Source organism: Anthonomus grandis, chromosome 1 (genome assembly GCF_022605725.1).
Source record: "Anthonomus grandis grandis chromosome 1, icAntGran1.3, whole genome shotgun sequence".
Classification (NCBI taxonomy): Eukaryota; Metazoa; Arthropoda; class Insecta; order Coleoptera; family Curculionidae; genus Anthonomus; species Anthonomus grandis.
Window position 1 is genome coordinate 28,740,618 of NC_065546.1, and position 25,824 is coordinate 28,766,441.

General features: G+C 33.3%; 1 protein-coding gene and 1 long non-coding RNA gene across 3 annotated transcripts in view; one reads left to right on the forward strand and one right to left on the reverse strand.

The window, feature by feature from the left end:
- LOC126750559 (small subunit processome component 20 homolog) overlaps positions 1 to 25,824 on the reverse strand; it is a 60,181-nt gene that overhangs the window by 17,206 nt on the left and 17,151 nt on the right. The window contains exons 8-10 of the mRNA XM_050460206.1: positions 15,115 to 16,971; positions 5,573 to 5,763; positions 5,260 to 5,515 (exon numbers count right to left, since the gene is read on the reverse strand). Of these exons, the coding sequence (XP_050316163.1) occupies positions 5,260 to 5,515; positions 5,573 to 5,763; positions 15,115 to 16,971 (2,304 nt within the window). The remainder of the gene's footprint in view (positions 1 to 5,259; positions 5,516 to 5,572; positions 5,764 to 15,114; positions 16,972 to 25,824) is intronic.
- Positions 1,124 to 2,778, forward strand: LOC126750583 (uncharacterized). Of its 2 annotated transcripts, none has more exons than XR_007665763.1 (5): positions 1,124 to 1,279; positions 1,355 to 1,577; positions 1,646 to 1,786; positions 1,847 to 2,364; positions 2,428 to 2,778. It is a non-coding gene; the product is annotated as an uncharacterized LOC126750583 (long non-coding RNA). The 2 variants fall into 2 exon arrangements; XR_007665764.1 differs by having other exon boundaries at positions 1,661 to 1,786.

Sequence of the window (25,824 nt, forward strand, 5' to 3'; positions counted from 1 at the left end):
TGAAAAATAATTTGGAAAATCGGAAAGGGTAGTTTTTGCAAGGGTAGAGGGTTAATTCGTGAATAACTTTTTTTAGGTTATTTTTTTCGCAACGTGGGTTCATTTTTTAAAAACTACATACTTTTTCCTACAAAAAAGGTACTCTTATTGCACATCGCCCAGAACGATGGTTTTCGAGAAAATTGAAGGCAAAAAGTTTGCTCTGATGGGTTGCTAACTGGTTAAACAACATAAACCTATGAAAGTTATGGGGTTTCAAAAGTAAACACGTAGTTATTAAATAATTAATTGAAAAATCTAAATTTTATGATTTTTAAAACATCTTATTGCTTTAAAAAACGAAATAAACCAATTACCAAAATTCCTTATTAAAATAATGCATTTCTTAATTCATTCATAGTAAATGTTCAAAGTGACCACCATTCATTTCAATGCAGACATCTGCTCTTCTTCTCCATGATCTGCGTACCCTGTGGAATATCCCTGGGGTTGTACGAATTTGATTGGAACAGTCGATAATGCGTTGACGTAGTTGCTCTTCAGTATTAATCGTCCGCGTATTGAATATTTGGTACTCGCGGTGTAAACTAGGCTAATGAATCAAAAGGGTATGCATTTAATAAGGAATTTTGGTAATTCGTTTATTTCGTTTTTTTAAAGCAATACGACGTTTTAAAAATCATGAAATTTAGATTTTTCAATTAATTATTTAATAACTATTTGTTTACTTTTGAAACCCCATAACTTTCATAAGTTTATGTTGTTTAACCAGTTAGCAGCCCATCAGAGCAAACTTTTTGCCTTCAATTTTCTCGAAAACCATCGTTCTGGGCGATGTGCAACAAGAGTACCTTTTTTGTAGGAAAAAGTATGTAGTTTTTAAAAAATGAACCCACGTTGCGAAGAAAATAACCTAAAAAAAGTTATTCACGAATTAACCCCCTACCCTTGCAAAAACTACCCTTTCCGATTTTCCAAATTATTTTTCAGTATCACCATTTGATTTTGGGTCAAAATTTATGGCAGAGGATTTTTTTTCGAAATTTTATCTCGTTTTTTAAGCCTACAATTTTAAAAAACCGTTTTTTAAATTTACTCTTTCAGTACCCCTAACTCCCTTAATATGCATTTTCCACCCTATAGTTATAGGAACTTTTTTTAAAATTTTTAGGAGTACTATCACCCCCCGAATTTTTTTACACCATTTCAATGACACCCTGTATAATGAGTGATGACGATCCAAAATATTACAATGCATGGATAATGGCTATGGATGCAGGTATGTGTATACTGTATAATCAAACAGTATCACAGATCATTAGTTATTTTATGTTATTTTTTCACTTATTTGTAGAACATAAACGAAGAAGATTACTTTGTTCCTGGCATATAGTGAAAAATTGGAACATACAAGGAAGGTCTAAAATCAAGAAGTTGGAAAATAGACAGATAATGAAACATGAAATGAGGAAAATTTTAAAGGAGACTGATCCACAAAAATTTATACAGCTGAAAGAGAACTATTTTAGGCAATTAGAAGAAGAAAAGGAAACTAATTTTCAGAATTACCTGAAAAAGTACTTCACTAAAAAAGTCAACACTAAAAAATTATAAAACAAATGTAATTCATTCTTTAATATTTTAGGTACTATTTCCAAAGTCAAGAGAGAATAATGATGTGGGCACATTGTTATAGAATCAATGCCGGAATTAATACAAATATGGCAATTGAAAGCTTAAATAAAGTTCTGAAGTACAACAAAATGAATGGAAAGCAGAATATTAGGTAAGGAAATTTTAACACATTACAAAAAAAATATGTAGAAAATATATTTTCTCTTAAAAGGATTGAAAAACTGTTGGATTTACTGGATAAACTTGTTGATGAAAGAATGTGGAAAAGGATTATAAACATGAAAAGGCCAAATGCAAATAATTATCAGCACAAAATATGTCAGAGTGCACATAAAAAAGCAGAAGAAATGGTGGGTAATAACGGTAATGTATCATATTCTGAATTAGGACATTTTAAGGTAAGGTCGTTTAGTGATAATCATAAATTGTATTGTGTAAATTATAATGAGGTTTGTGATGAGGACTGTAGGGCAATGTATTGTTGGGAATTGTGATTGTCCAGAATATACTGTTAAAAGTGTCATGTGTAAGCATATACATGCTGTAGCTTTATTTGAGCAGAGGAGCGAATATGTTTCAGGTTTCATGGATGAAATGCAAGAAGATAATAATCTGTATGTCAATAAACCTTCAACAAGCAAGACAGTTTATGAGGATGAAGTAAATCATTTTCTTGACGAGACTGAAAATAGAATGAATGTGACAATTGATTTTGAAAGAAAGCGTGAGGTATTTAGTTTAACAATAATTTTATTTGGTAGTTCTATAATATAGTATGGTATAAAATTGTAGATTTGTCTAGAACAGTTTTGCTCTGAAATTCGTAATTATGGTGGTGGATTGGGTGAACATGATTTAGAAAAATTTATGGGTGATTTTCGAAATTTTATGCAGACAGTAAAACAAAAAGAAATGGTGATGAGTAAAAAAAGAAAAATAGAAAAGCAGCAGTATTATCTCAACAAAAAACCTAAATAAATTTATTTATAATAAAATGTTTATAACTATTTCATTACTGAATGACATTGCTTTTGTGAGTGACCTATTCTGGTATTATATCTAAGTAGTGTTGGCTATTTGTATTCATGTAATTCGTTGGCTTACGGTGAAGGATACTTATAAAATATATTTTTTTAATTTTAATTTTGCCTTTGTTATATTTACTAATATATTAGTGTTTGTTTCATATTTATTGGTATTTGTTTTCAACTTTTGTAAATAGAACTCTTTCTGCAACTATGTTATATATATATTAGGTAGTAGATTGCTTAATAGATGAAGTTGATATAATAAATTTTGAATATTCTGCATCAGTGTTATGAATAAACCTACTTTACTAAAATATAATCTGGTTGTTTTATTCATATTTAATAAGCTCAGATCCTGAAAAATATTGGTCTTTTTTCATTGTTGAAAAAGAATACAAGATATGTTTTCCATTATTATGGCTCATTTTCATAGTATGCAATTGCATCTGATGTATGGATCACACGAGACAAGAAAGTGTAATAGGTAGGTATATCACAATAAAATAATACTTCTCGAAAATTTTTTATTTTAAAATGAAAATTTTAAATAATATAATGGATTACTACATAAAATAATAACAAAATGTGTCCTTTTATTTAATAAAATTATCAATTTTTTATACTAAATTTTAATTGAGCGGAGTTTAGAGTCTGAGAATTAATTCAAAGCTATCCACTAAGTGCCTGAAATGAGATAAATTCTATTTTAGTAAAAGCAAAATTAATAAGATCATGTAACAAAATTATTTTCCATCATTTGCTGAAAATAAACAATTTCTTTACGTAAGTAAAACGTTCCGTATGTTTATTTTTCTCAAATACCATAATTCCTCTTATAATCAGATTTGAAATACGCGCCTTAATTATCTGAGCCAATTACAGACAAAGCACCGTGATTGGCCCGCATGGGTGCGGAAATTAATGTATCCTAACAATATTAACCGTACGTCAGAAAGCTAAACCTTTGGAAATTCTTCCTTAAGTTCCTTATTAGTATTAACGGCAGTTTTTTTTGGGTAACTTCTGGATTTTATTAAAATTGCTCGGTATATTTTTGACCCAATATTTCACGGTCTTCCACTTTTAAAGTGCAGGTTCTACAGTTCCTCGTTGTAAATAACAGTTAACAATTTTATTTATAGTACCCCTTCTTATGTCAAGACGTTTAGAGATGTCAATTTGCTCCACAGCTTTTTGGTATAATACAACTATTTTCTGTTTAAAGTCAGCGTAGTAATACTTGCACTATAGAAGAATATGTAAAATGTTTCCATACAATTGTGAATTACAAAATACCAAAATTCTATTACAATTCGCAAATACAAGTTTAATGTTTTTTATGCTTTATTACTAAAATTGCTGATTTAACAAACATGCACGGAATACGCTTTTGGCCGTAAATAAGGCGATAGTAAGAAATAGTATAAAAATAAAATGTTTCCATACTTTTGTTCGCCACTGTATGTTTAATGGGACTCTGACTTGGGAGTTTTTACTGTTTACTGTTTTTTGTTTTAAAGTTTGAATCAAAGGCGTATGGTAAGTAGCACACCTTTTATCTATTATATTGTTGTTGTATCCAAAGATTTAATTGTATTAATCTATTAGAAATTCCTACATTCCTACAGCCAAAGGACAATATGAGAAAATCTGTGGGTGGCTCACCTTAACATAAGATCTACCAATACTGCTTTTGATAAATTTTTGTTTTACATGGATCAATATAAATTTGATATAATTGACCTTACAGAAACGTGCCTTTCTGATGATGAAAAATACAGATTTTAATACTCAGGGTTTCTTTGAAATGATTCGCTTAAGTTTTATTGTTAATTCTAAAACATATGTCTTTATATGAATCTATCGTCCACTTTCATCTAATTCTTAACAATTCATGAATAAACTAGAAGATTTGTTAGCACTAAATAATTTTGATTTTCATAATTTGATTATTGTGGATGATTTTAATATAATTATATTACAAAACACGCCTTAAACAGTCAATTTTACAAATGTAGTCGAGATTTTTATTTAACACAAATTCAACTATAAATAAATTTCCAAGCGAATTCTCAATCTTAATTGACGTAATATTTACTTTAAATTTAGGTAATTTCGTGACGTCTAAATCATCTGTACGGATTTCAGAAGCTGTATCTGACCACAATTTAATTTTTGCAAATATCAATATACCTAATGAACACAATTTAAAAAAAATCAATATCATAGAGAGATTATAAAAATAGAACGTAATAGACTTAAGAAGCCGAAGCTCTGAATATAACCTGACACTAAGATGCGAGATCAATAAGATGACTATGTTTTATACCTTTATTAAGAAACCTGTTTAATAAAAAACATGCACCTTTTCGCAAAAAGGTGCTGTGGTTGAGTAAGGTGGCATCGGTTTTAATAATCGTGATTTGATCTATCTTTTTGTCTTAAATCCATATACTTTTTACTAAATGTAATAAGAATTGTATTTTTTATAAGCCAATAAAATGTTTTAAATTTGAATTTAATTACTGTATATATAATTTGTAATAACTAAACCTAGTGTGAAAAAAAGTGTTGTAAAAAGTTTCTTCAAACCAACCTTTAAGACCGTTAAAAGTACGGCATCAATATCTCCAGGTTGGTAGAGGCCCTTCAAACAATTAAGCACCCCGTGGACGGTGAACACGAGCACGTGAACCTGGAAACCTCTGTTCATAAGCGGATTGATCTCGCCCAAAAGCATCCCGAGATATTTCGGTCCTAGGGTTAACATTATTTTCTGGAGCGTTTCCCTGGCCACCCGCCTCACAGATTCCAAATGGGACTTTAGGAAAGTGCAAAGCTTCAAGAAAATCCTGAAAAAAATATGTAGATAGAATGGATAATTAGTTAGGAGAAAAGGACATACTTACCGAGGCAAATTCGCGTCTAATATAGCCTTTGGCAGTCTCTGGAGCAGTTTCACTACGGCTAAAGAAATCGGCACTTTGGCCAAATCTTCTTCTTCTCGTTCGAAACCGGTCCGTTTTCGGTTCACTTTATGGGAGGAGTCGTAGTGCGTGAGTTCTGCCAATGATTTATGAAGTTGTGGCAAGAGGACTCCCTTAAAATAACAATTTTAGTAACACCTAGTTTGTTTGATCTCGGTTTTTTCAATACACTTTAAAAATAGTGAGCCAATGGATCAATTAAATAATAATATTAATAGAAATAATAATAATATTCATAATACGACGTGATTTAGTTGCAAACATATTTCATTGAACTACCTACAGTCCAGAATACCTTGACACAATTTAATAAAGTTTCTATGACAAAAATGAAGGAAATACTTTCATTGAGAAAGTATTTCCTTCAGAGAGTGGCATTTCTAAGCAGGTTCTTTGCGATGTTGCTTATGTTGTGGGTGATCGTCTTTTGGATATTATCAATACATCCTTAAGTACTGGGGTTTTTACGCAAGCCTGGAAGCTTTCTACTGTTGTTCCTGTTCCAAAAGTGCAAAACACTAAATTGTGTAATGAATTTCGTCCAATTAACACCGTACCTATTTATGAGAAGCTCCTTAAAGTATGTGTTAAGGAACAGCTACTGGAACATTGTAATATAAATAAAATAGTTGTACCTAACCAATCGGGGTTCCGTGAGAATCATTCATGTGAGTCTGTTATTATTAATATAGTTGATAATTTTCTCAGGGCCCCTGACTCTGATATCAAATCAAAACTTTTATTATCCAAAAAAATAGACACAAAGTGTATGAATTTCGTAACAGTTTTACATGTTATAATATTGGCCTAAAAAAATATTACTACCACCTAGATAACTAAAATTCAAAAATATCCACCTATACTATATATTACAAAAAAAGTTAAAATAGTCACAAGTAAAGTGACATTACATCGTTAAAAAAGTTATAATACTCAACTACCTAATCAGCTAAATAGCTATTTACATCATAAAAACATTTATTGGCTAGGAATTTCTTTAACTTTCTTTTAAATATCGAAACGGTTTTGCTAATCTTTATATCATTCGGTAATTTGTTGTATAGTTTTGGACCTATTCTTAATACAAATTTTTTAGAAGTAGCCTGCTATGAGCAAGGACAAGTCATTTCTACAACGAGTTGGGTAATTACGAAAGCTACCATTAACAGTAAAGGAATTAAAATTCTTAAAAACATATAAGCAAACTTCAAATATATACACACACGGGACGGTCAAAATTCTATATTCCCTAAAAAGAGGTCTACAGGATGTCATCGGTGATACTCCGGCAATACACCTAAGAATCTGTTTTTGGCTAATAAACACTCGACGTGCATGCGACGTACAGCTCCAGAGCTGAATACCGTACAAAATTCGTGAGTGCATAATAGCGTGGTATAGACAAATTAGTTGATTAATTTCCATTACCACCCTAAGGTTCCTAATGGCATAACATAAGCTACCGAGCTTCATCGACAACTCAGCACAATGAGATTCCCAAGAAAGTGAATCATCCAATGTTAAGTCAAGAAACTTAACTGATTTTTGGCGTTTCAAACAATCGTTATCGTTGGTTACACATAAATTAATATCACTATTTATTTGACTATGACATGCATGAAAAACCATGTAATTAGTCTTTTTATTGTTCAAGTAAAGTTGATTTAAAATAAACCAATTGCTAAGTTTCTTTAAGGCTTTTCCAGCAGATACATCAATTGTTTCCATGTTCTGACTTCGGAACAGCGCAGATGCATCATCAGCATACATGGTGATGACACTATGTGTTATTGCCAGAGGCAAGGGATTAATAAATAAAAGAAACAACACCGGGCCCAATACGGAACCTTGTGGGACCCCAATGTCCACTTTAAGGTTTTCAGACCGCATACTAGATCCGGAGCTATCCCTCACTGCTACATATTGTGAGCGATCTGCCAAAAACGATGCAAACCAGCTCAACACTACTCCCCTTACACCATAGGATTCCATTCTATCCAAGAGTAAAGTGTGATCTACGCAGTCAAACGCCCTGCTCAAATCACAAAATATCCCAACAGGGCGCTCACCCGCCTCAAGAGCCTCAATCCCCCGATAAAAATGCCAAAACAGCAGACGTCGTGGACCTACCAAACACAAAGCCATGCTGGCCTTTCGAAATAATTTGATTTTTTTTCAAATAAGACATAAGCCAATCAAGCATTGCATATTCAAAAATTTTAGAAAAACAAGAGGTTAAGGCTTTGGGTCTGTAATTATCAGGCATAACTCGATCCCCTTTTTTAAATACCGGTATAACTTTAGATATCTTTAACGAATTTGGAAAAAGTTCCTTTTCAAAAGATAAATTTATAAGATCAGTTAATGGTTTAAGGCAAGCCCCAGCAGTATTCTTAAAAATATATAAAGGAATGTCATCAGATTCACTTGACTTTTTGTTTTTAATTTTAGTTTTAATAATATGTAAAATTTCATTTTCATTAAATGGAATAATGCTCATGCTTTGCCGTAAAATAACTGACCTGTTTATGTCTTTAGCCATATTTTTATTTTTAGCAATTTTATTTTTATAATCCAGTACTTGCTGTGTTTTTGGATTTCAAGAGAGCGTTTGAAACCGTGAGTAGAGAAATGTTAATTAGGAAATTATAACGGTTAGGCCTTAAACATAATGTATTGAAGTGGTTTCAATCTTATCTAAGTGGTAGAGTTCAGCGAGTCATGTACAAAAATAGTTCATCTGAAAGTGTTAACGTAAAGCATGGTGTGCCACAGGGAACGGTCTTGGGCCCCTTGCTATTTTTATTGTATGTATTTTTATCGTATTGCGGTAAAGACATTCATCAACTGCAACAGATCATGAACGTTGAACTCAATAACTTATTCATCTGGCTTTGTACAAATAAACTAAGTTTAAATGCAAGTAAATCAAAGTTTTGTATATTTGGCAAGAGATCTAGATTAAGTTCTATAGACATGCACAATATACAGATTTCTGTGAATGGCGAAAGTATTTTATATGCCAAAGAAATTAAATATTTTGGAACAATTTTCGATGCCAATCTGAATTTCCATGCTCATGCAGATTATGTAATGAGAAAATTTTCAAAAAAAGTTGGATTTATCACAAGAATTGTAAAAAAAATTGTCAATGTACACCAAATTAAAACTTTACAACGCCATTGCTCTTCCTCATTTACAGTTCTGTTTAACATTATTGTTTAACTTGCCACAGTATAGAATTGACCAACTGGAAAGAATTCAAAATAGAGCTATGAGACTGATTCTAAATTGTAATCGTTACACGCCTATTGTCTCTATGTTGGGTGTCCTAGATATGTTGTCTGCACATCAAAGAATTTTGTATAACGTCTATTTGTTTATTTTTAAATTAAAACATCAGATGCTCCCCGACTATATTTATAATAAAATAAGAGTTTTTGGAGATATACATAACTATAATACGAGAAATCGTATAGACTTCATACTGGTCGACAGATGTAACACAACCCAAATGCATAATTCAGTTCTATACAAAGGTTTAATTCTATTTAACAACTTGCCTGCTAACATCAAAAATTGTATTACATTGAATCAATTCAGAGGGCTCTTGAGAGAATTTATCATGAATAAGTAATATTGTGTTTGTTCTGTTATTTTAATTATGTAGTTTATTAAGTTTTACTATAGTATGCATTGTCTCCACTCCAATCATCATCTTGATTGGGGGTTTATCTGTTGACGGGGTATTTTTGGGCCAACCCAAAATGGGGGATACTGGTTACAGCTTCTTGGAACTACCGAAGCGTTTCTAAGTATTACACGGGGGGACCAATGTCTCTGGTCAGCAAGGTCAACCAAGCTCCAAATGTGTGTCATCGGCTGCTTGCAACCGAACCGACTCGATCAACCTGAGTCGACATTATTTTTATTATTATAAGACAAGGCAACATCAATTAACTGTGCTTTTAATAAGTGGGGCAAGGAAATAATGTTTAGGTTAAGTCTAGTTTTAATTTATGGTCTACCTCTGACAGGAACTTCTGGAACCGGGATGCTTTTTCTGGATTACCGAGACCATCCATGGACAAACCGAAGTGTCCTGATACAGTTATGGCCAACTTATATTTTTACTTTATTTTTCATTTATGTTTTTATTGAATGTAGCTTTTTTTTTGCTAAATAAAGATATTATTATTATAAGATACTAAATCAAGAGCTCGCAGAAAAACTAAACCTTATCAGCAGCCAAGGTACCATATTATAACTATAAGCCATAATTTTCAGCTTAATAAAAACTTATCTGAATCTTTTAACTTTAGAAAGGCCAACTTCCATCTCCTTTATGACTCGATCCTTGAAGCTGACTGGTCTACTGTGTATTTATTCTCTAACGTTAATGATGCATGTGGAGCCCTATATGATATATTGAATGGCATATTTGCCGCACACATTCCTCTTACGCAGCAACGTAAAAGAGGATTTCCAAATTATTATTCTCGAGAATTGATTAAGAACATTTATAGGAAAGAAAAGGCTTTCAAGGACTTTAAAATGTACAATTCTCCATTCTTTCAAAATAAATTCCATTCTCTTAGACGCCTTATCAAACTACAAATACGCAATGAATATAAGTTGTATATATATATCAAACACCAAAAGGAATATTTCTTTGGACCCATCTAGCTTTTGGCATTTTATTGGTTCTAAGAAGGCTGGCACCAGGATTCCTGGTATGATGAGGCTACCCGATGACGTGGTAATTAAAGACCCACAAGACATAGTTGATGCTTTTGCACTGTTCTTTGGTGAGGCATTTATACAATCAAATGTCATTAACCATTCGTCGACGTCTGATAATGTGCCTCACTTTGAAATTTGCAACGTTGATGCTTCCCAGATTATTTTGGCTAGTAAAAAACTCAAAAATAAGTTAACATCTGGTGTAGACGGTGTACCTAGCTTCTTGGTTAAAGATTGCATTGGTGTCCTGGCTGATCCGCTGACCTACATTTTCAACTTAATACTGTCAACAGAACAAATTCCTGAAATTTGGAAGACTGCTAAAATAATACCTATTTTAAAAGCTGGGGACTCTGATCAAATCGTGAACCACAGGCCAATCTCATTACTCTGTAACTTCTCAAAAATTTTCGAAATTAGCCTGAATCGGTCGCTATTTAGTCACGCAAAAGAACTCATCTCTGTAGACCAGCATGGATTTTTTAGCGGGCGATCTTGTGTTACTAACTTATCCTGTCTGTTTAGCCACATCTGTGAATCACTTGATATTAATACTCAAGTCGATGTTATTTATACCGACTTCCAAAAAGCCTTTGATCGGATAGATCACTATATTTTGCTGCACAAATTAACTCAGTATGGTTTTTCAGGGAGATTATTTAATTTATTTCATTCCTACTTGATTGGTAGATCTCAATATGTTGAATATGAGGGCTTTAAATCGAAACTTTTTAACGTAACGTCGGGTGTGCCGCAGAGCTCCAACCTGGGTCCGCTCCTGTTTAGTTTTTTTATAAATGATTGAGTCACTCACTTGTCATAGGCTGGCTTTTGCCGATGATTTGAAGCTATATTTAAATGTATATGGTTTGGAGGATTGTGTTTTTCTTCAGAACTGTCTAAATACATTGGAGGTATGGTGCACTGTTAACAGGTTAGGCTTGAATGCGGCTAAATGTAGTGTGGTCAGTTACTCTAGATCAAAAACACCCTTAAATTTTAATTACTTTATTAATAATACTATTTTGAGTATATTAGAGCAAATTACTGATCTTGGTACACCTTTGACTCTGAATTTACATTCGTTCCACACTTCAACAACATAGTCAAGTCAGCCCTGAGAAGGCTTGGGTTCATAATTAGAAGTTCTCAGAGTTTTACTTTGGAATCTACATTAAGACTGCTTTTCTGTTGCTTTGTGAGATCAAAACTGGAGTTTGGCTGCATTATATGGAACCCGCTCTATCAGAATCATGTTGGTCTCCTTGAATTTGTTCAGCGTAAATTTGCTAAGTTTTTGGCCTTCAGGCAGGATGGCATATATCCGGTAAGAGGGTTTGATGATCGGCAACTATTGGAACGCTTCAATCTACATCCATTACATCTCAGAAGAATGATCTTCTCTGTAAAATTCCTCTCTAAAAAAGATTCATTGATAGTCCTGTACTTCTTTCTGGTGTACGTTTCATGGTGCCTAGGCTTAATGCTAGACATCCCCTAACATTCTTTCTGCCAAGGCCTCATACTAACATCCTGTTGAAATCGCCACTATATACAACATGCGCTATATTTAATCGGATCTGTCGCATGTGCGATATAAATTTCTCTCCGGTTCATGTGATTGTCGATATCTTATTGGATCATTACTCTTGGGATTAAGACCCATGTGTTTAAGTTATAGTTAGTAGGTATATTGCAGTTAATTTAATTTAATTTTGTTGAATATGTGATTATCTTGTTAAACTTTTATAATTGGGTTTTTATATCATATTAATAGTTATTTGTTCTAATTTTTTGGATAACTTTTGAGATTGTGACTTTACTTTACTTTTTTTCTTTTCATTCTTTTAGGTTTGCTTGTGTGTGTTTTTTTAACTATATTTTTCATTGTTTTGCAACTGTTTCCTGTTATTGGGCAAGTTGCCTGTTGGAAATAAAGGCTTATTATTATAAGCCGAAACCAGTTCTTGAAAATGAGCCACACAAATTATATTGGGATCGCACGGTACGTTTAGACACCAACGAGTAAGTAACAATAGATCTAATACTAATCGATAAAATTTCTAGAAAGACAACACTAACAACATTGATGTAGCTATTACAAATAATAACAACCTAAGAGCAAAAAATATTGAAAAGATTGTTGAAGTACAGGGATCTAGAACACCAGATATGAAAACAATGGGTAATGAGAGAAGTGCGGACAATCTCAATTATGGTGTCAACAATAGGAGTTATACCAAAGATCCTGATCGAAAACATAAAACTGCTTAACCTTACGGAAAGCATCTAAAAGCTAGAAGTCGGCGCTATTATCCACATCTCGGGTCGTCAGAAAGTTTATTGGAAACGCTGATAATGTCAACTAAGAAACGTATATGTAATTTTAGTTTAAGTGTATTATTTGTAAATAAAGGTAAAAAACATAGTCCAATAACATAGAAAAGACTCCATCAGAGCTTCATCCTTCTGATATCTGGTATAAGTGAAAGTTCTCCAGGAGGGAGTGCGATTGCCGTTTGGCATGCAATCTATAATAATTGGATTCCAAAGACACATAAAAAAGTCTGAAATAAAGGAAAACATTATTAGGAATTATCTAATATTCGTCTTAATATTAGGAATTCTAGAAAAGCTAGTAGCAGTGGCAGTGGCTACATGTAGAGCAGGTATTAAAGCATGGAACAAAAATTATATTTGAAATGACTTAAATAAAACGGAAAATAACTTTAAAAATTATAAAAATATTTCCTGGAAAACCAAAAATTTTGTCAAACGATTGAAAGACATTATAGTTCGTAGACAAGTTATTTCATATACCATCAACAAAAGGTGTTAATCGCAGGGTGCGTTATTCCATTTGTTAATAAAATTCATTGCCCCGCCGAACATCGGACTGTTTGTTTATTTTGAACACGGAATTACCATACGCAGATTTTGCTTTATTGCCATCCAACCGGTAGAGGTTCGCTTCATTTCGTTTAGTACTTAAGAAACCCTAGGCAAATATGCTATGTACCTTTCTTTTAAATAGTATCGTTGCTTTGATAAGTAAGTTAACCTTAAGATTGTATTGATTTATATAGTTGCATCCTGTGTTATATTTTTTGTCCCATTTTGTCACTTATTACGATTTATATTTCAACGGTGTTTGTCTAATTTTAAAATGCTGAATACAAAAAGTGGTATGCTTTATTTATTAAGTAAGCACAGCACAACTGATAAACTCATCATCAAAATTTAAGAATAAATCTACTAGATCTATCTATCTAACTATCGAAAATAAGGCCCAAATTTCTCGCCAGCTTGACATCAGGAAGAAAAAACTAAACTACGTCAAGTGCCTGAAATCAAGGGAAATTTACTTTAAATGCTTAAAAAATTATTAAAAAAAAAAGATCAATCCATGTAAAATAAACCTGAAAGATTTTTTTTCAAATACAATATACACAAATTACAATAAACGACTGGATAATATGAAAAATGACTCCAAAAGCTTGGAAAATATAAAAAATACCATCATTGGAAAATCACTTTAAATGTGAAAAACACGGGAGAGCAGTGTGCTTTTTGCGTTCACACATATTATGAGAATACTCATACGGACGTAGTCGTTCGTCGCGTGTTCCGTCGACATTTTAGAATGCATGACATTAATGAGACTTCCAGCTCAAATCAATTTAAACAGTTGTTGGACTATGCGAATCGTCGAAAATGTTCAACGGACAAATGAGTTGTAAATGAACGAGTCTGCATCGAACTCTACATCTTGACTTGAACTACACCCATATAAGATTTAGCTAATTCAAGAATTTAAAGCTTCGGACCTGGTAGCAAGATTACATTTTACAAATTTAATGTTAGATTCCTTTCGAAACTTCACAATGTCCTGGTCTCAGATGAAGCTAAATGGTTTTGAAAAAAGACAGAACTGTCGTTATTAGAGTTCCGAGAAGCCACAACTAAAACATCAAAAGCCACTTCATTCATTGAAGGTTACTATTTGCCCTGTAATTGCTCTTTCTAGTGTTTCGACCAATCATAAAACAACTTAAGGGCCTAATCCTAAATCTTTGCTCCGTAGCTTAGTTGTCAACTCTTGATAGATTTCAAAATCAAAAAATGTTCCAGTATTAGTAGTTTCAACAAAGTTTTTCAGCCCCACTATGCGCGGCTTATTTTTGTGTACGTATTATCGAACAGGATGTATTGTCGTACAGGACAGCGGCCAAGGAAAGAGATCATCTGCTCCTCGATTGAACAAGGCTTATTTGTTCTTGGTATCTGACAATAATAAGTGTGAAATTATTGGATCTTACTTAAAAAATTACTTCAAACGACTAAAAATATTATGTCTAACTTACGAAAAGAATAAAATACAAAATGTCTTTAAAAGCCTGAAAGAAATACTCCTTAAAATACCTGGAAAGAGCTTAAAATGACTCCAAATACCTGGAACAAAACTTTAAATCAGTTACAAAATCTGAAACTTATAAGAAATGACTTTTAGTCACATGAAAAAATGTAAAAAAAAACCACTCTACTTTACAGATCAAGTAAAAAAAAGAACAATTTCATTAAAAGGTTCATAATTAATCAAAAAAACAATAGCTTTAGTAGAACATTAAACCTCTAAACTAGAGTTCTTAAAATGACTAAGAATAAACCGAAACCAGTTATCCATTATTCCTTTAACTATGAATTAAAAAAAATTATCTTACCTGAATAGTTTTTATAACTCTCGTGGCAGTAGATTTACATAAGACCGTAGTTTTTTCCACAATCTTAACGGCTTCATCTTCAACCACCTCCTCCTCCTCCTTCTCATCATCATCACCATTCTCTCCGACTTCATCAGGAATATTCTCGATAACCTCCAACTCCACTGGCACCTCAGCCTCCGGCACATTTTCCACATGCCCCTTACTCAAATCGTAATGGAAAGCGTCCAAAATGGCCACAACAAGTCTCACTAGTTGCTTCTGAAACTCCAACTTAAATCGCAGCTTGGAAAGAGCGAACTTTAGGACACTTTCGTACTGATGCCATGGAGTTATACGGCAAATCATCCCGACCATTTCGATTGCCGCATCAATAACCGCGTTTTTACCGGCGAACTTGTCGGTGCAAAGGTAATGGGTGGCCAAGGGCAGGAGGAATTGAGAAACGGTTTTGGGATTAATCGATACGGTTTCTTCTTTAATCAGTTGGCAGAACTTGAGCATGGCCCTGGCGTGTCTGTGGATTTGCAAGTGAGTCAAGTTCTCAAAAATATCCACCTCCAGGTCGGTTTTGTTGGTAAACTTATTTAAGTCTCTGAGGGTGAAGTGACTGTCCGGGCATTCCCTTGCCAGGCATCCCAGTAAGGAGATACATTCGTTTCTCAGGTCATTATTTTGGTTGTTGCGCATACCTGCTTTAATCAAGGCGAAAATGCTGTCATTTAAAACATATTCCAAGTCCTTATGGTTATTTTGACATTGTTTTATTAAGGCTGGGCATAGGGAGCGTAACGCATGGGAGGCATTATCTTTTAAAGCCAAATCTTTTTCACTTTTCATGATAAAAAACAGATTGTACACCAGTAAGATGCCGTAAGAGAGTTCGATGGTTCCCTCTTGGATTATCAGTTGGATTTTCTTAAATGCCCCATGTCTGCGCTCAAAATCTGGTTGGTCAAGCCATTTAGAGTCAAAGGCGTTTAGGTCGCTTATTAGTGAAGAGGCCTGTTTCAACCAATCGTTATTCTCTGCCATATATTCTAAAGTTTTTACTAAAATTTTCCGGCCAGGTACACATGAAACTTCTGCAAACAGTGGAGTGAGGTTACGTAAATGTTTGGTGCTGTCCTCCACGTTTCTTAATAAGTTATGCACAGTGGTGAGGAGCTGCAGCACGACCTCCTCTTCTGCAGTGGCTTTTTTAAGGACGATTGGCATGAGGAGGTGGAGGATTGAGGCGCTTACCTCGCTCTCCCACACCAGCTCCGATATTCTGCATAAAATAAACAGTTCGGTCCTGCTAAGGGACTTGTGCTTCCCCTCCAGTTTCCTTTTAATTTTTTCCAATACACTTGGCACGTGGGGCAAGAGTATACAACTGCCATAATTTAACTTCTCATTTACTTTGCACCTCTCTAAAATACGATCGTCCACAGGCAATAAATCATCCGGTTGAATTTCTAAAGCAACTTCCTCGTCCCCCAGCTCATACTTCAATAAACTCTCGATGATTTCGTATATAACATTCACCACCTGAATGTTGCTTTTCTCGTTCAGGAGCAATTTGAACACGTGAGGCAGTATATACAGGTTCTTGTCATCCCTATGATGTTTTACGAGTAGTTTAAAGTATGTGGCGTGGGTGCCCCACTGTTTAATTAGTCTCAGTAAGGCCGTGGGGCTGTGGATGCCCTCCACGGTCAGTTTGTTCAGATGGGGCCAAACAAAGGTGTCGAATATCGCGTTTATTTGTATCGAATTCCACGGGTAGTGCGGGAAGTGTTCGAAGAATCTTTCGAGGATTTTTATGGTGGCCGAGCGGACGTTTTTGAGGATTGCCAGGTAGCCGGTGTGGACCTAAAATATAAGAAATACGATTATTGGTTTAGGTTTACTATTGGAAAACTTTGGAGAACTTGGTACTATCACAAGCTTTACAAAAATCTAAATATTTTGAAAACTCCTATAACTATTTTATTGATTTTAGTGATATGAAAGCTGATGAGTTTTTTGCCAAAAAAGAAGTTTTCTGGTATACAGGGCGTTTCAAAAGGCATGGTCCAAACTGAAAGGGGGGGTAGGGGAGGCTATTTGGAATCACAATAACCCCCTATATTGTTATCCGATTTTTGATGGTTTAGAAGTTATAGCTGTTTTTCACTTTTTTTCTATAATTTACTTCTGGCTTAAAAAATAATTTTTTTCTATGTCTGGGGCTTTATTTTTTAAATATATTTGTAACAAATGTAACAAATGTCGAGTCTTTTTAATAAAAGTGTAGTGTAATTTTTTTTTGTTTCGCTGCAGAAAATCTTGTTTAATTTTGGATTCTTCAAAAATAAATTTAACAATTTAATGAAGCACTACACAGTACACAAAGACCTACAGGAATTTAAACCAATGTTTAAAAACTTCCTACTATTTCTAGTCTTTCAATAAAAACATTTACCTTATAGTGTTTATTATTTGATCAATGTATGTTAAGAAAATTTTTAGAAAAATGAAACGTAAAAGAAATAAAATCATACCACATTTTTTGCTTGCATACCACAAATTTGGTACTATTTAAGTGCGCTTGACCTTCAAATTGGAATTCAGAATGCTATCAAGAGCCACAAACAAAAATGGTATTCTCACATGGACCATTTTAAATAGCCAAACCGACTATTGTTGGTATTTTCTGTATTGTTTTCTGTTTGTCTTTAGCTAACGTGTTAATCGATTTTTTTTCTGTTTTCTGACCTATTATACCATTAAAGTAATAATTAATCTGCATCGAGATGCCGGATCGGTATACCCCACGGGAATATGCTGAAATGCATTACATTTATGGATTGTGCGGTGGGAACGCTCGCCTTGCTGCAAGAGAGTATCGTGATCGTTTTCCGGATCGTGAACGCTTTCCCGATCACAGAGTCTTCATACGAGTACATAACTCATATTTGCGGGGAGAAATACCTAATAAATGTACAACAAATAGGCAGACCGCGGTTGGATGATGAAGAGGTGCTTGCTTTGATAGAGGCGGATCCTTCTACAAGTATTCGTAGAATTTCTAGAGCTACTGGATTAGCTATAGCTTCGATACATCGCATGTTGCGGAAGAACAACCAGCATCCATACTACGTGCAACGTGTTCAAACCCTCTTACCCCGTGACTACGCGCCTAGAGTAGCATTTTGCAGAGAAATGCGTTGACGCTGTCGGACTTCTTTGACTGCATTTTGTAGTCCGATGAGTCTTCATTTTAAAGACTTGGTATATTTAATATTCACAATCTTCACTACTGGTCTGTAAAAAATCCGAGAATAATTCAAAATAACATTAAGGCAAGATCGCTTCCAGTACCAATTTGGTGTAAATTTGTGGGCAGGAATTCTCGATGGTAGGCTGATTGGCCCTTTCCAGTTACCGGTCAAATTAAATGGAGAGAGCTACCTAGATTTTTTAGAACATCAACTTTATGACCTTTTGGAAGATGTGCTTCTGGAATTACGAGCAAGAATGTGGCTGCAACACGACGGAGCGCCAGCGCATAGTGCACGAATAGTCAGAGACTATCTAAATGGTGCTTACCCAGATCGTTGGATAGGCAGAGGAGGAGTGGTATCGTGGCCGCCGCGCTCACCTGACCTTAATCCTCTTGACTATTTTTTATGGGGATACTTTAAAGAACTTGTATACCAAACGGAAAATAATACTGAAAATCAGCTTCGTCAAAAACTGCGAGATGCAGCAACAAGTTTACAAAGCAATGCTCGAGCATTTAGAAACTTAAAAAGAAATTTTATAAGACGATGTCGTTTGTGTATAAGAGCCGGCGGCGGCCATTTTGAACATCTTTTTTAAATAAATTCCAATGAAATATTCGAAGTTTTATTTTAGCTTTTATTTCTTTTACGTTCCATTTTTCTAAAAATTTACTTAACTTATATTAAACAGATAAAGACCTTTAAGTTAAACGTTTCTATTGAAAGGCTATAAGTTGTGAGAATTTTTAAAACACTGGTTTAAATTCTTGCAGCGCCTTTCTGTACCGTGGTGCCTCATTAAAACGGTAAAATTTGTTTTTAAAGAAACCACAAAAAAATTAAACATGATTTTCTTCAGCGATAATACAAATTTTTTTTATGATATACTTTTATTAAAAAGACTTGACATTTTTTAAATAAAATACTAAAAAAATATATTTAGAAAATAAATCCCCAGACATTAAAAAAAAATAGTTTTTTAAGCCAGAAGTAAATTATAGAAAAAAAGTGAAAAACAGCTATAACTTCTAAACCATCGAAAATCAGAAAACAACATAGGGGGTTATTGTGATTCCAAATAGCCTCCCCTACCCCCCCTTTTAGTTTGGACCATGACTTTTGAAACACCCTGTATATAACAATTTTAGAGTTATTGAGTACTTTAAAAAAAAAAAAAAATCTTGATACTGTGAGAGGTTGTACAAAAATCTAGATATATTAAAAACTCCTGTAACAATTTTTTTTATTTCAGTTTCATCTGAATGCTGATGAATTTCTTTACCAAAAAACTTGTTGCAAGTTTCCTATAAACACAACAGTTTTGAAGTGGTTCTACGACTTGAAAGAATTGTAAGAATATCAAAAACTTAACGAAAAATGAATATTTTGAAAACTTATGCAACAAATTTATTGATTTAAATTTTAAATGAACGCTGCTGAGTTTCTTTATTCAAAAGACAAGGATTCTTGAAGATTCAACACTTTTGGAATTATTAGGCAGTTTTTAAAAAAATAGAAAAAAATTATGATACTGTCAAAAGTTTTACAAAAATCTAAATATTTTGAAAATTTCTATAACGATTTTAGTTTCATATAGAAGCTGATGAGTTTCTCTACCACAAAAATCATGACAAATTTTCTTATAGATAAAAAAACTTGTTTGTATGTATAAAACAAAGTTTTTTTTCTATAAAACAAAGACTTTCTTGGACGTTTCCTAAATGTCTTGGAGTTAAAGATAATGATACAAGAAAGCTCGTAAGGACAGTTTTGGTAAATAAACTCATCCCTTTTATATGAACTAAAGTCAATAAACTCGTTTCCTGAGTTTTCAAAATATTTAGATTTTTATAAAGCCCTTGCTAGTATCAAGATCTTTTTCAATTTTTTGAAAAACTATTCAATTTTTTTTTGTACAGTTGGTACAAAATTGTTTTTGTAGACACAAACTTTGTTTTATAGATACAAAACTTGTTTATATCTATAAAACAAAGTGGTTTACCTCTTACTGTATGACTAAAAATTCAAATTTCAAATACATATAGTTTAGCTACATTTAATTAAACCGTTTTGGAAATATCGGCCTCCAAACTTTAAAAAAATAACATATTGAAGATCTTGGTAAGCTGTGTATTGTTCGGGTTAGACATTTATAAGGAAAAAAAAGAATTAAAAGACATCATTTTGCCGTTTGAAAAGATAAATGAATTAAGTAGAAACAATAAAACCTTAATATTTATTAAGCGATATTTAGGTTTTTTTTGACAAAAATACATTATTTTAATAATTGTTTGACTCTAAATTAAATCCATATAATAATACCTACTATAAATATGTAATGTAATACTACCTATAAATTGTCTATGATTTTTGTAAATATAATTTATAATAGAATTGTTTGTTTACTCGTAAATGATAAACAATAACAATGCACCGTCTACCAAGATCTTAAATATGTAATTTTCTTAAAGTTTGGAGCCATATATTTCCAAAACGGGTTAATTAAAAGTAGCTAAATCATATATATATGCAATCAGAAAATTCCTCTTTTAACTATACTGCCGTCCTAAGCCAAATCTCAAAATTTTTCAATTTTTATATTATAGTTCTTAAGGACCCCAAATACAATGTTTAACCTATTTCCTAAGCGAAAAAGACGCATTTTAACTCCATAGTGCCTAACAATTGGTAACAAAATTAGACGCATTTTAAAAAAAAATACAAAATCCTACTCCGATTCGACGTATCTCAATTTCCCAAGCGAATATGACGGTTCTCAAAGATGCGCCTTTTTCGCTTAGGATTTTTGGTAATTTTAAGCGCGTAATGTACAGTGTGCATTTAGATGCGTCCAAATTAGTTATGTTTTTACATGGCAGTTTCTATGTTGTAATGAGTTAGTGGTGCTAAAGACACACGAGCAACCTGTTATCGGCTGTTTATAACCTAACTTTTATGTGAATTGTAGTAATCGTTTTAACAATTTGTTTTATTGGGGTGATAAACTTTGAGACTAACTAAATACAGGGCCTATTATAAAGTTGTAACAGAAGACATATCGGCTACAAGACCCTTTCGACCATTTTTAATTTTGTTCATTCAATTAGATCGGATTTTCGGCGGCCGTCTTTATCTGAGCAGCACTTTTGTCTCTGTTTATTCGTCTTTTTACTATTTACGTTTAATAAGGTGTACATCTTTAAAAAATCCAGAAATAGTTTTTATTATTAAAAATATTTAAAACTAACTCTGCCCTGCCCTTTTAGATTCAATGGACAGAACACAAGGATTTCGAGGAAAAAAAAATGGTCATGTTGGCGCTGAACAAGGAAACTAAACAAGCATTCCAACCCAAGGAAAAAAATAAAAACCGTAAGGCTTCGGAAGATTTAGATTATTATCCGACTGACTCTGATTCGGAAAATGATAGTAGCGATACGGCAAGTAAGTGTAGTGAAGAACTTAATATTATTAACGACATAAACTCTGGGAATTGTGTAACAGAAATCGCCCCTGCCATACACATTCAATCGGAAAGCCCAGTTCTTCTCGATATTTCTAGGTCTTTGTGCCAGTTCACTTTGAGGCTCTCAAAGAAGCAGACTTATGCCCCCTTACGTCAGAAGTAGAAAATGTTGAGTTGGAAACATTGACTGAATTATGTGATCAAATCATGGAAGCAGCCGAGCCACAATCGATGCATGAACCTATTCAAGACGAGCATGTTATGGATTCTGACGGTTTTGGAGATACCGACGCAACTGAAGTAAATAATACCGCATCTGTCATTCAATATACTAAAAAGGGAACAGTTCGAAAAAGAAAGAAGTTCGAATTATCAGTAAGTTCCAGAAAAAAAGCTAAGCATGAATCACTTGCGAAAAAGCACAGCGTCAAAGAAGGTTGTGAAAAAAATTGCTTAAGAAAATGTCTGTTGAAGATATCAGAAGAAAGAAGAACATTTTTGAACAATGAATTTTGGAAAATTTCAAATGATAAAGACCGAAAATCTTTTATTTTACATCATGTTTCATCAAAACCTGTGAAACAGAGAACTACTTCGAAACCTGATCTCGCTTATCAAAGAAATAATACTTATAACTATACGCTTAAAAATGAAAAAGGAACATATGAAAATGTATGCAAGGTCTTTTTTTTTGACAACTCTCGGCTTTAAACAACGTGACAAAGTTATCCGTACAGCATTGCGTAAAGCTAATAATTCGTCACTGTAAAGACAGGGGCGTATCTCAAAAAAAGCCATTTTTGAGATAAGCCTCGTAAAGATTATATTTTTGAGAGTAGTATTATATAGTAGTGTGAATAAATCAGATACGGTAGTGAAAATGGGTACTGAAATAAAAATGTATTGGAAGCCGCATAAGAAATGATATTTTGGAACAGTGATTGTCATCGAAGATAGCTTCACTAGTAGTGATAGCGACTCTGATGATATTCCATTAAATTTGTTGTCTAAAAACTCATTAGGCGATAGCGAAGAAGATCTTCCGCTTCAGAAGTTAAGAGAGAAGCTTATTGGTGCAAATAGCATTCCACTCAAGATTGCAGCTAGTGTTAAAGTGAAAAAACCGAGGGAAAACCTAAAGAAAATACAATACCTCTCAGTAATGAGAAACTTTTTGGTATTAGCAATGAACTGTTCTCCGATTCCGAACCGTGCGAATTTCAAGATGATTCGGATAAAGATCCGACATACATTCAGCACTGTGAAGTTCCACATTGCAGGGAATCAGATGAAATATTTGCTGCGTGTCCAAATTGCCTGCGCTTATTGTGTTGGACTCATTTCTCCGAGGATGGTACGTGTCAGCGCATGCATGAGTTTCCTGTAGTCAGCTTAATAGAAGAGATTTCAGAAGTACCAGAGGACTTCACAGTTGACGGAAATTCTAAGGAAAATGAGACAGATTTGACTGCATACAAGAAGGAAAATAAAAAAAAGTTGCTTTCCATCTTAGAAATCTAGGTGAAGCATATTTTAGTTACAATAGTAAAAAGCAAATACCTGCCAGGAAGGTTCTTCGACCCAGGTGTAGTGGTTCTTTTTGTAATAAAGTAGGGAAAAAATGTTAAATAAAAAAATAATTAATTTAACAGATGAAGAACGTCACAAAATTCTAAATGACTTTTATAGGACTGGAAGTTACTTCAGAGGGAATTTGTAGCTCGGTTTGTAAAGCGTAGAGATACCAAACAGAAAACAACAGAAAAAGGCCATGTTTCTAGACGGGAACAAAGTAACTATTACTTTTTGCCGGGGAATGACTCAATACCAATAGCTGTGTGCAAAACAATGTTTCTTAATACTTTAGGCATTACTGATAAATTTGTACGTAATACCTTAGCCAAATTAAAAGAAAATGGTATTATTGAAAAAGACAAACATGGAGGTAGATGTTCAAATTTTAAAAAAATTATGATAAATATATTCGACAGCTTATATTAGAACATATTAAAAGATTTCCTCAGATGGAATCGCACTATTGCCGAAAAAACTCCAAGCATGAATATCTTCACCCGGATCTTACAATTAAAAAAATGTATAGCATGTTTACAAATGAGAATAGTCATAACAACCTTAGCTATCAACTGTATCTCCAGGTGTTCAAAAGTCTTAAATTATCTTTCCATCATCCGAAAAAGACAAGTTATTTTATAAACGTAGATTAGCTATAACTTCACTATGTACAATATTAAATCTAGAGTGTCATTGTTTTTTATGGCATGAGGGTTTGAGTAAGCAGGGTTCTAGTGAAATTTCTACTTGCTGGTATATCTACCTTAACGAACTTGACCAAAAAGGCACAAAAAATGTTTCTTTGTTTTCTGATGGCTGTAGCGGCCAGAACAAAAATTCCATTGTAGCATCTATGTAGAGGGTGTGCTTATCATATGGTGAGCTTATCAGAAAACATAACACCGATATTACGATTAGCAAGGCGCCAAAATCCTTGTGCATTCTCTTACATCCGATGATTTTCTAAATTTTAAAGAGCTGTCAAAAAATTTGAAGATTCTTTCAGTAAGAAAAGACAATGACGGAAATCCTATCGACTGGAAAATTATTCGCGAAATAATGTTGAAAAAAGAAACCATTGACAAAATTTATTTTAAAAGCAATCACCTACAAATTGATTATCAATGTATCACACTAAAACGCACTGCTACGCAAGCTAAATTTGCTCCACCCTGCTTAAATCATCCCTCTGGGCCCAAAATTTCCTCTGAAAAGTTTAACGACTTAATGAGCTTGTGCACTACCTCAACGCCAGTGATAAAACTTCCCGAGCATGTAAGATTTTACAAGGAATTACTACACTAACAAACATTTATTATTAAAAGTTTAAGTCAATACTAACTTGTAAGATTTGTTGTTTTTTTTTTATTTTAGAATTCTTTTTTTCAGTTTAGATCTATGATCTGTATTCACTCAAACAAAAAAAAATTGTTTCCATTAACTCCCATATGTATATTATACTTTTTCTGGCGTAAAATTACTCTACTAAAAAAATTGTCATTTATTAATAAAACAAACTTGATGTTAACGAGAAAACATGTATTTATTTTGGGCGTATGTCATATTTTCCTTTTGAACTTAATTCTATAAAATATAACTTAGGGGCATAACTCAAGGCGTATCTCACTTTTTTTTTTAACTTAATTTTATAAAAAGACTTGGGCGTAAAAGAAGGGGCGTATCTTTTTTGAAGGGGGTTTTTAACCCTTTCTGAAAAACCCAAGTAATATTCCTTTTAAACCATGAATCTACATACTTTAGTACTATTTTTTATAAGTCAAACATTTTCAACTCAAACCATTTTTTTTTATTTTAATAATTATTCACACAACATATTATTTTTATAAAAAGTGGCTTAACTCAAAATGCATAATTTTGATATACGCCCCTATGTCTTTACAGTGACGAATTGTGTAGTACCTGTGGCTGACTTAAGATGCACGAAGCAACCTCACAATAAAATAGACGATAAAGTGATTCGTAATCATATTAATTCTTACAACCCAACTATCTCACACTATCGGAAAGAGCATGCACCCCAACGTCTTTACCTTCCTAGTGACCTTACTTTTGCGGCAATGCATCAGGATTTTCTAATTAAATATCCCAAGTAGTAGCTAAGAAAATGAATACTTCGCTAGCAAATCTTGGACACGAAGAATGTGAAAGTTGTGAAGAATTTTCTCTACATGATAAAAGTCACACAAATGATAATCTTGACGAAACCTTTGATAATTGTTGGAAAAAACATATAGACAGAGCAAGAAAGTCGCGTGAAAATTACAGAGATGATGGTAGTCAACCAAAAAAACCAGATAAGATTATATACTGCGCAGACCTTGAAAAAGTTATTATGCTGCCAAGACTGGAAACATTTAAAACTGCAATTTTCACAAACAGACTAACAGCTTACAATGAGAG